This window comes from Pan troglodytes, chromosome 19 (assembly GCF_028858775.2).
Source record: "Pan troglodytes isolate AG18354 chromosome 19, NHGRI_mPanTro3-v2.0_pri, whole genome shotgun sequence".
NCBI lineage: Eukaryota > Metazoa > Chordata > Mammalia > Primates > Hominidae > Pan > Pan troglodytes.
This window is the reverse complement of record NC_072417.2, coordinates 64,151,053-64,165,517: the sequence shown is the minus strand read 5'-3', so window position 1 is coordinate 64,165,517 and position 14,465 is coordinate 64,151,053. Positions and strand designations below refer to the sequence as shown.

The window sequence follows — 14,465 nt, the reverse complement described above, 5'->3', positions numbered from 1 at the left end:
CTCATTCTGTCTTTAGTTGGAGGCAGTTAGTGAGGTATAATGCAAGAATATTGTGCCCCTGGCCAAATGCTTTGTCCGATTTCCCATCTAAGTGCTTTTCTGCTAATTTTAGAAGCTTTATGTCACCACTGCCTGGGATACCAAGAAGAAAGACCTCTTTCAAAAATGGTTTCCCAGCCGGGCGCAGTGGCTCACATCTCTAAACCCAGCACTTTGGGAGGCTGAGGCAGGCGGATCACCTGAGGTCAGGAGTTCGAGACCAGCCTGACCAACATGGAGAAACCCCATCTCTACTAAAAATACAAAATTAGCTGGGCATGGTGGCGCATGCCTGTAATCCCAGCTACTCGGGAGGCTGAGGCAGGAGAATCACTTGAACCTGGGAGGCAGAGGTTGCGGTGAGCCAAGATTGTGCCATTGCACTACAGCCTGGGGCAACAAGAGCGAAACTTCGTCTCAAAAAAAAAAAAAAAAAAAAAGAAAAGAAAAGAAAAAGAAAAGGGCTCAACCCCTAAAATCAGAGCTTTTCCCTTCTCAGCTCTCATGCTGTATCTCTGGGATCTAGTTGTCAGAAATATAGCCCACACATTGGGCTATTTTAAAGAGTGTAAAATATTTTTATGTGGTAAGTATAAAAGGGAAGTAAGTTACATATAAGTAAATCTCATTTTATTTGGATAGCCTAGGATAAATTTAAAACATAATTTTCTTCTAAGTAGATCCTAATTAACCACTTCCTTGTAGCCTGAAGAAACCTTGGGATTGCTGAGATATCATGGTCCCTTTCCTGTTTTAGGTTCAGCATTCTCCTGGTTATTTCTTTTTTTTTTTTTTTTCTCTTTTCACCCCATGATATCTAGACTGTCTCCTGGTTATTTTATTTCATGCTCCCAGATCCACAGATGAATTTGGAAAGTAGGCCTTTGCCACACTTCATATGTTGTGAACTTTTAAATTACTAAATACAATTTTTTCTGAGGTGAAAATAACCTGCCTTTTGTGGGGAGTGGGGGACTGGAATAATAAGGAGGAAGAAGAAATAATTTCTCTATATTTAAGAGGTAAATGAGAATTCCAAGATTGACCTCAAATTATTTATTTTTGACATAGTTTCAAAGGCATATCACTTTCTCATATAGATGAACTCAATATTCTCTAGGGCTTTCTGAATCCGCCGTCTTAATGGGTTTTAAGTGCTTTCATCAACACTGTTTATCAGAAATACAGACTGTTTATTATATATTTTTTAATGTGTGTTACGTTTGAAACTTTTAAAGAATGAGAATTCATGTACATGATAACATGGGTGCAATCTCAGCTCACTGCAGCCTCTGCCTCCTGGGTTCAAGCGATTCTCATGCTTTAGCATTCCTCGTAGCTGGAACTACAGGCGTGCACCACCATGCTGGGCTAATTTTTGGCATTTTTAGTAGAGACAGTGTTTCACCAGGTTTCCCAGGCTGGTCTCAAACTCCTGGGCTCAAGTGATATGCCCACCTCAACCTCTCAAAGTGCTGGGATTACAGGCATGAGCCAACCATGTCCAGCCAAATACCACTTATTTTTTAATCGAGTATACATCAAAGCAAAGACAATGCAAATGGTGCTCAGAGGGACTTGTAGTTGTTTTCACTATCAATCTCTTTGGCTCCAGAGGTGTTAAATACTGTCAGTTTTTTTTTTTTTTTATTAATACTGTCAGTCTTTTTGACTCAACTCCAAACAAATGAATTTGCTGGAATTAGTAGGTTTCTATCTGATATTTTTATATTTTATATTGGGTGCCAGTTACCAATTCAAGAAAATAGCAATTTTTTTTTTTTTTTTTTTTTTTTTTTGAGACGGAGTCTCACCCTGTCACCAGACTGGAGTGCGGTGGCACAATCTTGGCTCACTGCAACCTCCGTCTCCTGGGTTCAATGATTCCTCTGCCTCAGCCTCCCGAGTACCTGGGATTACAGGCATGTGCCACCATGCCTGGCTAATTTTTGTATTTTTAGTAGGGACGGGGTTTCCCCATGTTGGCCAAGCTGGTCTGGAACTCCTGACCTCAACTAATCCACCTATCTCGGCCTTCCAAAGTGCTGGGATTACAGGCGTGAGCCACTGCACCTGGCCATTTTTTTTTTTTTTTTTTTTTTTGAGATGAAGTCTTGCTCTGTTGCCCAAGCTGGAGTGCAGTGGTGCAATCTTGCCTCACTGAAACCTCTGCCTCCTGGGTTCAAGCGATTCTCCTGCCTCAGCCTTTTTTATTTTATTGTGGTAAGAACATTTAATATGAGATCTACCCTCTAAAAATTTTAAGTGTACAATACATTATTATTGTTTTATGTGATGGGATCTTGCTCTGTTGCCCAGGCCATTCAAGCGATTCTTGTGCCTCAGCCTCCGAAGTAGCTGGGATTACAGGCATACATGAAGTATTGTACAATTTTTTTTTTTTTTTTTTTTTGAGACAGAGTCTTGCTCTTGTTGCCCAGACTGGAGTGCAATGGTGCAATCTCGGCTTACTGCAACCTTTGCCTCCTGGGTTCAAGTGATTCTCCTGCCTCAGCCTCGCTAATAGCTGGGATTACAGACGTGTGCCACCACGCCCGGCTGATTTAGAGACGGAGTTTCTCCATGTTGGCCAGGCTTGTCTCGAACTCTTGACCTCAGGTGATCTGCCTGCCTCGTCCTCCCAAAGTGCTGGGATTACAGGCATGAGCCACCACGCTTGGCCAAAGTATTGTACTGTTAACATGGATATACTATTTTATTTTTATATGTTGTGTAAAATATATTGTACAATATATTATAATTAATATGTACAATATACTGTAATTAATAGTGATACAGTATTGCAGCTGCCATTAAAATGATGTTGACATCAGTGTGTAATTTTATCACTAATGCTTTTCCTTCTTTGGAGAGAGTCTCGCTCTATCCCCCAGGCTGGAGTGCGGTGGTGCGATCTCAGCTCACTGCAACCTCTGCCTCCTGGGTAGCTGGAATTACAGGCACCTGCCACCATGCCTAATTTTTGTATTTTTAGTAGATTACGGGTTTCGCCATGTTGGCCAGGCTGGTCTCAAACTCCTGACCTCAGGTGATCCGCCTGCCTGGGCCTCCCAAAATGTCGGGATTTCAGGTGTGAGCCACCGAGCCTGGCTGCTAATGCCTTTCGTATTTTATTTTCAAATTTTCTATTTAGAAAAATCGGCTGGGAGCAATGGCTCACGCCTGTAATCCCAGCACTTTGGGAGGCTGAGGCCAGCAGATCGCTTGAGGCCAGGCGTCTGAGACCAGCCTGGGCAGCGTGGCAAAACTCCGTCTGTACCAAAAATACAAAAAATTAGTGGGGCATGGTGACGTACGCCTGTAATCATAGGCGCTCAGGGGACTGAGGCACGAGAATCGCTTGAGCCCGGAAGGTGGAGGTTGCATTGAGCTGAGATTATGCCACTGCACTGCAGCCTGGGTGACAAGAATGAGACTCTGTCTTAGAAAAAAAAAGAAGAATCTCATGTACGCCTGGAAAAATACGATTTGCTTAAATATTTCCCAATTATTTGCAGAGGAGCTAGAGAGATTATTTATTGATAATCGGTGACTCTTTATTGCCTTTTAAAAAAATTGTAACTTTCTCTGGGCAAATTTATTTCTTAACCAATTTTTAAAGTACTTTAGAATAAATTACTCAATTAAAATTTCTTTTAAATTACTTCTATTTGTAGGTTGAACTTTCTGATGTTAGCCAAGGTGGATCTAAAGCTACCACTTCAGCATCAATAGCTAAATCGATGTGGCAATAATTCCTGCTGATACTCCCTTAAGGGAATTATATATAGTATATATAATTTATAATTAAAATATTATAAATATAATAAATTATAAAAATATATAATTATGTATTATAATTATACTAACAGTTACTATTATAATAGTTATAAAATATAAAAATATATAATTATGTATTTAGAATTATACAAATAGTTACTATTATAATAATAGTTAATATTTTAAATTCTTAGTATGTGTGAAACACATTGCTAAGCCATAATGTAGAATAACTTAATAAGAATCTTAAGAAGTAGATACTGTTATCTATATTTTACAGATGATAAAACAAAGGTTTAGAAAGAATACATTACTTACCCAAGGTCATACATTTAGTGAATGATAAATTCACTTAATTTACCCTAACCCTGATTTATTATTATTATTATTATTATTATTATTATTATTATTATTATTTTGAGATGGAGTTTCACTCTTGTTGCCCAGACTGGATGCGATCTCAGCTCACTGCAACCTCTGCCTCCCGGGTTCAAGTGTTTCTCCTGCCTCAGCCTCCCGAGTAGCTGGAATTGCAGGCATGCGCCACCATGCCCAGCTAATTTTTTGTATTTTTGGTAGAGACAGGGTTTCTCCATGTTTGTCAGGCTGGTCTTGAACTCCCGACCTCAGGTGATCCGCCTGCCTCAGCCTCCCAAAGTGTTGGGATTACAGGTGTGAGCCACCGCACCCGGCCTATTGTTATTATTATTATTATTATTAGTGGTGGTGGCTGTAAACTTTTTGTCAGTTTCTCTTTTCTTAAAACCTGGGTGCTCCAAAAGAACTGCTTCATTTTTGATAGCCACTGGACAATTGTTTATAATTATTTTGGAGCTGCAAACCCCTTTGAATATCTGATAAAAGCTATGATTCTCTTCCCAGAGAAATACACTGTACACAAATTTTTGCATACAATTTCAATTTGCATATACCTCTTGAAACCTATCTGTAGATCCTATAATAGTGATCAAATTTCAATGAGTATGTAATTCACCTGGATTGCTTGTTAAAATATAGATGACCTATTCTCACTGCCCAAAGTTTGGTGCATTAAGTCTAGAGTTGGACTTAGACTCTGTCTACTCCTCCCTACTCCCTACTCTTTTCTCTTTTTTCAAAGAGACAGGGTCTTGTTGGGCTCAAGGGATCCTCCCGCCTCAGCTGGGATTACAGGCATGTGCGTGGCTGGAATCTGCCCCCTCTCCCCGCTTTTTTTTTTTTTTTTGAGATGGAGTCTAGCTCCGTTGCTGAGGTGGGAGTGCAGTGGCGTGATCTCAGCTCACTGCAACCTCCGCCTCCCAGGTTCAAGTAATTCTCCTGCCTCAGCCTCCCAAGTAGCTGGGATTATAGGCGCCTGCCACCATGCCTGGCTACTTTTTGTATTTTTAGTAGAGACGGGGTTTCACCATGTTGGCTAGGCTGGTCTTGAACTCCTGACCTCGTGATCCGCCTGCCTCGGCCTCCCAAAGTGTTGGGATTACAGGTGTGAGCCACGGCGTTTTAACAAGCACTTTAAGCACTTCAAATGATTTAGATGCAGGATATTTTAATACCACACTTTACAAAGATACCCGAGGTTAAGAATTTGGTTATTCTACTTCTGTTTTAGATCAGCTATTACAGAGTATGTGTTCTAAATGTTCTAAAGTAGGTCTTTATTACCAAGTGATTGTACAATATTGCAATTGCCATTAAGAATGATGTTGACATTAATGTATAGTTTTATTGCTAATAATTCTTTTATTTTCAAATTCTCTGTTTAGAAAAATCTCATTTGAAAAAATACAGTTTACTTAAATATTTCCCGATTATTTGCAGAGGGTCTAAAGAGAGTACTTACCGGTAATCAGTGGCTCTTTATTGCCTTTATTTTGGAAAAAAAAATAGAACTTTCTTTGGTAGATTTATTTCTCAACCCATTTAATGTGGTTTAGAGTAAATTCGTCATTTAAAATTTTATTTTAAATTATTTTTATTTGTAGGATGAGCTTTCTGATGTTAGCCAAGGCGGATCTAAAGCTACCACTCCAGCATCAACAGCTAATTCAGATGTGGCAACAATTCCTACTGATACTCCCTTAAAGGAAGAAAACGAAGGATTTGTGAAGGTTACAGATGCGCCAAATAAGTCAGAGATAAGCAAACACATTGAAGTACAGGTAGCCCAGGAAACTAGAAATGTATCTACTGGTGAGTGACCCTAGTTCTTTACTTACTAGGAAAGTATTCAGTAAACCTGGATAATGTGGGTATGAGAAAATATGTCTTTGTGGGTGTTGCCTGCTTTGTATTTATAAAATAGGCAGATATAGTTGGCCCTCTATATCTGTGGTTCTGCATCTGTAGATTGAAAATATTTGAAAAAAAAATGATAGCTGTGCCTGTCCTAAACATGTACATACTTTTTTCTTATTATCCTCTAAACAGTACAGTATGACAATTATTTACATAGCATTTACATTGTATTAGGTATTATAAGTAATCTAGAGATGATTTAAAGTATATGGGAGGATATTGATAAGTTGTATGCAAATACAATGCCATTTTATATAAGGGACCTGAGCATCCATGGATTTTGGTATTGTGGTGGGTTCTGGAACCAATCCCCCATGGATACTGAGATAAGACTGCACTTAATTGTATTCAATTGTAAATAAGCTTAAAAGAGGTAATGTTTAAATAGTCTTGGAGAGAAACTATTGGGGCCAGGAGTTGGGGGCCAGGAGGTCACAGAACCTAAAAGACGGGAGGACAGTTCTTTTCTGTCCCCTATCTTAGTTTAGTCTTTGTCTTTAGTTCCTTTAAATTCCATCTTTTAAATAAGAATGAAAGCAGGGCCTTGGATATATCGTACTGTGTGTTCCACGAAACACAAAGGAAAACTTTCTTTGGTTGCTTATTAGTTTTTGATACGATCTGTTAACTGAATATGTGATATATTGTATAATGCTGTATTTCCTAAAATCCAGTCTTGCACATTTTTAAAAAATGTTCAAATGATACCTTTACACCCATAAAAACAACAGGATTTTTATATTGGGGTACTGTGTAATATATGTATTGTTTATTTCATCATGTCCTTTTTTAAGGCTCTGCTGAAAATGAAGAAAAGTCAGAAGTTCAAGCAATCATCGAATCTACTCCTGAGCTGGATATGGACAAAGATCTCAGTGGATATAAAGGTTCAAGGTAACATAAATGTTAGATGAAGACATATTCTGCACCCCCCCACCCCCAACTCCCATAAACACTGTTCTCCAGTCTCTGGACAAAATGGATTCAGATGTTTTGTTGAAGAAATGTTAGTATTATATTCTAATTCCTATTCTTGAAACTGGACACTGTACATGGTTTAAATTTTTTGTTAAATGTTATCTTTGCAGGATCACAAATTAGGTGTATGAGCAGGAAGGATGGTGTCTTAGTCTATTTTGTACTGCTATAGCAAAATACCAGAGTGGGTAATTTATATATTTATTTATTTGTTTATTTTTTTGAGACAGAGTTTTGCTCTTGTTGCCCAGGCTGGAGTGCAATGGTGCGATCTCGGCTCACCGCAACCTCTGCCTCCCAGGTTCAAGCAATTCTCCTCCCTCAGCCTCCCTAGTTGCTGGGATTACAGACATGTGCCACCACGCCTGGCTTATTTTGTATTTTTAGTAGAGACGGGGTTTCTCCATGTTGGTCAGGCTGGTCTCGAACTCCCAACCTCAGGTGATCCACCCGCCTCGGCCTCCCAAAGTCCTGGGATTACAGTCGTGAGCCACTGCGCCCAGCCTTGTTTATTTTTTTGAGATGGAGTCTCGCTCTGTAGCCCAGGCTGGAGTGCAGTGGTGCAATCTCAGCTCACTGCAACCTCTGCCTCCCAGGTTCAAGTGATTCTCCTGCCTCAGCCTCCCGAGTAGCTGGGATTACAGGCACCCACCACCATGCCTAGCTAATTTTTTTTTGTATTTTTAGTAGAGACGGGGTTTTGCCATGTTGGCCAGGCTGGTGTCAAACTCCTGAGGTGATCAGCCTGCCTCGGCCTCCCAAAGTGCTGAGATTACAGGCATGAGCCACTGCACCTGGCCAATTTATAAAGAACAGAAATTAATTTTCTCACAGTTCTGGAGGCTAGGAAGGCCAAGATCAAGGTGCTGGCAGGGTCAAGTGTCTGCTGAGGGCTGCTCTTTGCTTTCAAGTTGGTGCCTTGTTGCTGCATCCTCTGGAGGGGAGGAACTCTGTGTCTTCACATAGAAGAAGGACAAGTGAGCCCTGAACACTGGATATAGCCTCATTATTCTATAAGGACCCCAATCCTGTTTATAAGGGAGAAGCCCTTATGGCCTAATCACCTCTTGAAGGCCCCATCTTAATACTATCACATTGGCAACAGCTGAATTTTATAGGGGACACATTCAAACTATAGCAGATAGGGGAAAAAAGACAGCCAAGACATATCCCATACTTTCTGTAACTTGAAGAAACCAAGAAGCGGGAGTGAAGGAAGTAACAGAGTGGACATGGCAGGGCTGGCAGCGGTGCTACTTTGAGGGCATGAAACACACCTTTGGCTATGGAGCATGCTTATTTTAGGGCCAGCAGCCGGGTACGGGTACTCCAGCCTGCCGGACACTTCAGTCCAGCCCCCTCCTGACTGGGGCTTGTTACTCACAAGATTGCATTGTCCCAGACACTAACTTGGGTCCAGGGCCCCACCCCCTAGCACTTACCTGGAGTTTGTGCATGTTTCCTGCTGCTGGGTGGGTTCAGAAGGTGATTTCTTTTTTATGTGTACATATGCTAAATAAATGTAATTTAAAAAACAAAACAAAAAAGTTTGAACCAACTTTTGTACCTTCCACCAGATCAGGAAGAGAGAATGTACTTCCATCTTGAGAAGTGTAATCTCATTATTGGAAGAAATTAGTCTCATTTTCGTATCATTTTACATGGGAAGGCTGTTTAGTGGTAGGAAGAAAATAGTTAGATCTCATCTTTTTTTTTTTGAGATGCAGTCTCGCTCTGTCGCCTAGGCTGGATGCAGTGGTGCTATCTCAGCTCACTCCAACCTTCACCCCACTCCCACCCCCACCCCCTCCCCCGGGTTCAAGCGATTCTCTCACCTCAGCCTCCCAAGTAGCTGGGACTGCAGGCGCACACTGGGCTACTTTTTGTATTTTTAGTAGAGATGGGGTTTTACCACGTTGGCCAGGCTGGTCTTGAACTCCTGAGCACCAGTGATCCGCCTGCCTCAGCCTCCCAAAGTGCTGGGAGATTAGATATCATCTTAATCAGGATTATCCAAAATACATTGATGCTCAAGAATGTCAGACAGGAGCTACTGCCTTTCTTTTCATTTCTTCCATAAAGTTTATCCTTTAATTAATTAATGACTATAAAAATACAAGCCATTTATTGATCTCTGTTAAGCATTGTGCAGTCAGTACTCTGTAGCGGTTAAAAGCATAGACCCTAGAGTAAGACTGCGTGGGTTCAAATCCTGTCTTGGATTTGAATCTTAGGTATGTTTTCTCATCTATAAAACAGCTTTGTGTTAATACCTCAGATGGTTGTGAGGATTAAATGAATCAATATATGATAAATCATTGCAAAATGCCCCATTCAATAAATGTTAAGTAATATTGTTTTCATCATGATTTTATATAATTTGATCCTAATTACAACCTTATGAGGTAGATCTTTTTATCCTTATTTTATAAATAAAGAGACTTAGAACTTGTTCAAAGTAGCTTGTCCCAGATTACCAAGCTAGCAAGAGGTGGACTTGGGATTCAAATCCAGAACCCTCTGTCTCTCTCTCTCTCTCTCAGGCAGGTTCTCATTCTGTCACCACTCTTTTTCCTGGATCCTACATCACCCTGCTTCTTGATTTATGCCTTTGTTTTGACAGAGCATATCCTTACTAGCTTTCTGGGTAAAGGGTGCACAACTCTATCACTTCTTAGCTCTCTCTTATGCTATTTGTCTTCAGGTATCTAAAATAACATGTCCGTCCTGCCCCTCCTTCATCCCTCCCTTTTTCAGCTGAGATTCTGTGAGAAAATGTAGTCCTAATGCCCTAAGGCATCTCTTGTATATAATGAATTAGCTATGCTCCTGTGCGTCTAGAATAGGATTCTAGGTATGTACTTACCTTGGGAGAATGGAGAAAATACTCACTTAAATCCTTTTCTGTATTTTGTAGATCAAATACGGAACCCTGGTTGAAAAAGGCTATGATGCTAGCTGTTGGCTTTCTGTAGTAGATGAGGATATAATGCCTAAACCACCATCCTTTCATCCTCCTAATATTATATATTTCAAATTCTGTTAGTTAAATTCATTATTTATATCAGTATGACTATATAAAATTAATCTGTAATTCTACTTAGCCACAGAATACAGTATAATTACATTTCATTAATTTTTTTATTTTTTTCCCTCCTCCGAGACGGAGTCTCGCTTTGTTGCCCAGGCTGGAGTGCAGTGGTGTGATCTCGGCTCACTGCAACCTCTGCCTCTCAGGTTCAAGCAATTCTCCTGCCTCAGCATCCTAATTGGGATTAAAGGCGTGAGCCACCATGCCTGGCTAATTTTTGTATTTTTAGTAGAGACGGGGTTTCACCATGTTGGTCAGGCTGGTCTCAAACTCCCGACCTCATGATCCACCCACCTTGGCCTCCCAGTGCTGGGATTACAGGCCTGAGCCACTGCTACGGCCCGTTTCATTTCTTTTACAACCTTTTGTTCTTCTGAAATTAATAAAGCCTTGGGTTATTTTGTTTCTTTTCCTTATGTTTCTGTGGACCTGTTACTAAATCATTGGCAGACACTATGCAATTCATAAATGTAAAAGTCCCCAATATGACCAAACACAAAACCTGCCTGTTTCCTAGGGCTTACTCTCCTGCAGCCTCCTATTCCCATTCTCCAATTGAGACTGCTGTCATATTTGTTCTGATTCTGGAATATGCCCTCACTATCATCCCTGGAATTCTTTTCACCTTTCTCCTCTGTTGTATCTTTTGTTTCCTGGATGCCACATCATCCTGCTTCTAGATTTATGCCTTTGTTTTGACGGAACATATCCTTACTAGGTTTCCTGGCAAAGGGTGCATGACAAGTAAATTTTTTTTTTTTGAGCACTATGAACTTGAATGTTACAAATTTCATAAGAAGACATACTTGATAGTTTGGCTAGATAAAGAACTATATGGGTTGGGAGATTTTTTTTCCATCAGAATTGCAAAGACATTACTTCATTTTCATGTTGAGTTCAGGGTGTTGTTATCTGAGTTCATGCTCGTTTTTATATACTTTCTGAAATCTTTTAAGATTGTCACTTTCTTGATTTTTTAAAAATTAATGATACTGTGCTTGGTGTCGGTGTCTTTTTTGTATCTTCTTATATGAAGTAAGTCTTTTCATCTGAACATTCCTATCTTCCAGTCCTGGGAAATTTTATCTCTTTCTTCTTATTGTTGTTTGTTCTGCTCTCGTTCTGGAACACCTCTTAGGTATGCATTGAACATCCTGGAGTGACTGTCATAATTTATTTTCTCCCCTCTTTCCTATCTCTTTTATTTTATACTAATTGCTGGCAGATTTTTTTTTTTAATCCTCATTCTTTTTTTTTTTCCAAATTCTTTTTCTTGGTTGGTACTTTTTATACCATCTTGCTATTTTACGAATGCAACATTTATTCTGAAGAAAATTAAGTGCTTTGTTTTTTTGTTGTTGCTGCTGCCTGCATTGTCTTTTTTTGCTCTTAGTGTCTCTGTCACATCCTCTTTGTTTTGGGCCCTTTCTTTTATAATAGAGGCCTTCTTTAGACATCTGGTACTCTGTGGCTGTTTTATTCATACTTAAGTAAATAATGCTGATTCTCCACTTTCCTGCCTATAACATTTAAACTTGGCTTCCATTATTAGGGAGCTGTGCCAAGAGAAGGGAGGTCTCACTGTTCTGGAGGATTGTGTCTAGGTCCTGTACCGCCTTTTGTACAGTTTTTTTAATCCTGTCCTTCTGTTTCATGTTCCTCCCTGCATGCCCTCCCTGTGGTTGCTGGTACCTTCAAGTCCTAGGCCTTTCAGGGGTTCTGGCAGCATATTGACCTCCTCCCTAAACCCCAGTGGCTTAGGTTTCAGCTTTCTCTGGTCTATTGAATCACTTTCTACTGTTTGCCCATCTGTTTTCCATCTTACAGAATTTTGTTCACATTTCATCTGCTATAGTTTCTTTTTCTATTCTCTTTGTCCTTTTGGGTGTATACCTTTTTAATTTCTTAACTTTCATTTTAGTTGAGCTTCTGAGTTATTAGGTGATAAATGACTATGTTCTCTCCACCATATTTAGCTGGAAATGGTCTACAGAGTTTTTTCTATTAATAATAGCATTCAGGCACAAACATATACACTTCCCCATTCCCCTATACACCCCTGCAAAATAGGGCATATAGTATATACACTGTTTTGCAACTTGATTAAAAAAAAAACCTTTGTATAATGGGTTTCTTTAGTTTATAAAGCTCTATTTATGTTTTTAACCTTAAAGGTAAAAATTTTAATTTTATATGTGTATAACTTACCTCATCTGTCCCCTGTTAACAGTCATTTAGGTCATTTCAGTTTTTGCCACTATGAGAAATGCTACTCTAACCATCTTTTACATACATAATTGCCTTCTTGTGACATAGGTAATCTATGGGAAGCACTGAGACCAGCACCTGGTATAGAGCAGAGGAGCTGCCATTATTGCTTGTGTTTGCTGGGATCACACAACAAAAACATTCTATAATTTCTTCACCAGCTATTTCCATGGAGCTTAGTGAGAATTTCTTAGGAAGCCTTTGAGAAATCTTTTTAAGTTATATTTTCTAGTAAACGTAAATTATAGGTAAGAAAGTCCTATGTAGCTTAGCCTATTGTATTCATTTTACAGCGTCAAAAAAGTCTTTGTCATTTGTTGATTTGGTTTTGTTGTTCTTGTTGCATAGCACTCCCACCAAAGGCATAGAGAACAAAGCTTTTGATCGCAATACAGAATCTCTCTTTGAAGAACTGTCTTCAGCTGGCTCAGGCCTAATAGGAGATGTGGATGAAGGAGCAGATTTACTAGGTATGATAGCTCATCTGAAGAAATATCATACTGTTTTTAAAATTGATTTTTTAAATGATTTAATTGAAAAGTCCTTTAAAATGTCCCCAACTGCTCAGTGATACAGGGTTATTGCCCTTTTAGGTAATTATTGGGAACATATTCTTTGTGATCATGAAAGTTTTAAATGAAAGCACCTTTGCATATGGGTATGCTTAAAACTGAATTGCATTTAAATTCATGTTTTGAATTCATACAACACAATTTATTGAACTCCTGCTGTATTTCAAAACAGATAACTACACATAAGAACATGGTGATGTGTGTGTGTGTGTGTGTGTGTGTGTGTGTATGTATGTGTGTGTGTATGGATTGATGCCTAGTTATCCCCTGGCTTACATAAATTTCATTATATTCTGTTGACTTTAATTAAATAAGAAATTATAACACTTGATTTTTCTAAGTTTTCTCAGAGTATATTATGTTTTAGCCCTATGGTAAATATAATCATTTTAAAGTTTGTGTTCTAGAAGAATACATGGTCTGAAAAGAATATTGCATTTGGCTCTTAGACTATTTGCCTGCTGACCTTTGCCAAGTGTCTTAACCTTTTTGGACCTTAATTTCTTTGTGTGTAAAATGAAGGAGCTGGACCCTAGTTCAGGAATCTGGCAAACTGCCGCTTATGGGCCAAATCCAGCTGACCCCTTGTGTGCGTGTGTAAATAAAGTTTTATTGGAACACAGACACCACCATTTACTTACTTATTGTCTGTGGTTGCCTTTGCCTACCAACAGCAGAGTTGAGTAGGCAACTGAAACCTAAAGCCTAAAATATTTACTGTCTGGCCCTTTATAGAAAGAGTTTGCCAACCCCTGCCCTAGATGATCTCTGAAGTTCCTTTCAGTGCAAGGTTCTGGCTCCTATGAATTAGTTTTGGTATACCTTCCTTATAACTTAGGACCCTATAGAAATTAAAAACTATATGGAATTAAAAATATATACCTTTGGAGATACTAAGCTAAAAAAAAATTTGTATCTATTGGTATAATTATAGTACAGATTACACTGTTCTCAAAAGGTTTCGTTTGTTAATTGTTATGACTTTGGAGTGGAGTGACATTGCTTGCATTATTTTATGTTAAATTTATTGATTGCCAGTTATGTCCTTGACATTGTAAAGTGTTTTTGAAGGAAAACACAAGTTCTATCTAAATGCCTATCTAGGCCGGTTGCAGTGGCTCACGCCTGTAATCCCAACACTTTGGGAGGCCAAGGCAAGTGGATCGCTTGAGCTCAGGAGTTCGAGACCAGCCTGGGCAACATGGCGAAAAATATCAAAATTAGCCAGGCATGGTGGAGTATGCCAGTAGTTCAGCTGCTTGGGAGGCTGAGGTGTGAGGATGGCTTGAACCCGGGAGGCAGAGGTTGCAGTGAGCCTGGGTTGCACCACTGCACTCCAGCCTGGTGACAGAGCCAGATCCTGTCTCATAAAAATGAATAAATAAATAAATAAATAAAGTATCTAGTAAGAGAGATTGAAAGTATTTTAAGTACATATAGTT

The 14,465-nt window shown here is 39.4% G+C and overlaps 1 protein-coding gene across 14 annotated transcripts in view; it reads left to right on the top strand.

Moving 5' to 3' along the window:
- SPAG9 (sperm associated antigen 9) overlaps positions 1-14,465 on the top strand; it is a 154,510-nt gene that overhangs the window by 92,965 nt on the left and 47,080 nt on the right. For all 14 annotated transcript variants that reach the window (XR_010153334.1, XR_010153333.1, XM_001171158.7 and 11 more), the window contains 3 exons: positions 5,802-6,009; positions 6,909-7,008; positions 12,800-12,921. Coding sequence is in view for 12 of the 14 variants with exons in the window: in XM_001171158.7 (XP_001171158.1) it covers positions 5,802-6,009; positions 6,909-7,008; positions 12,800-12,921 (430 nt within the window). In the remaining 2 variants the exon portion in view is untranslated. The remainder of the gene's footprint in view (positions 1-5,801; positions 6,010-6,908; positions 7,009-12,799; positions 12,922-14,465) is intronic.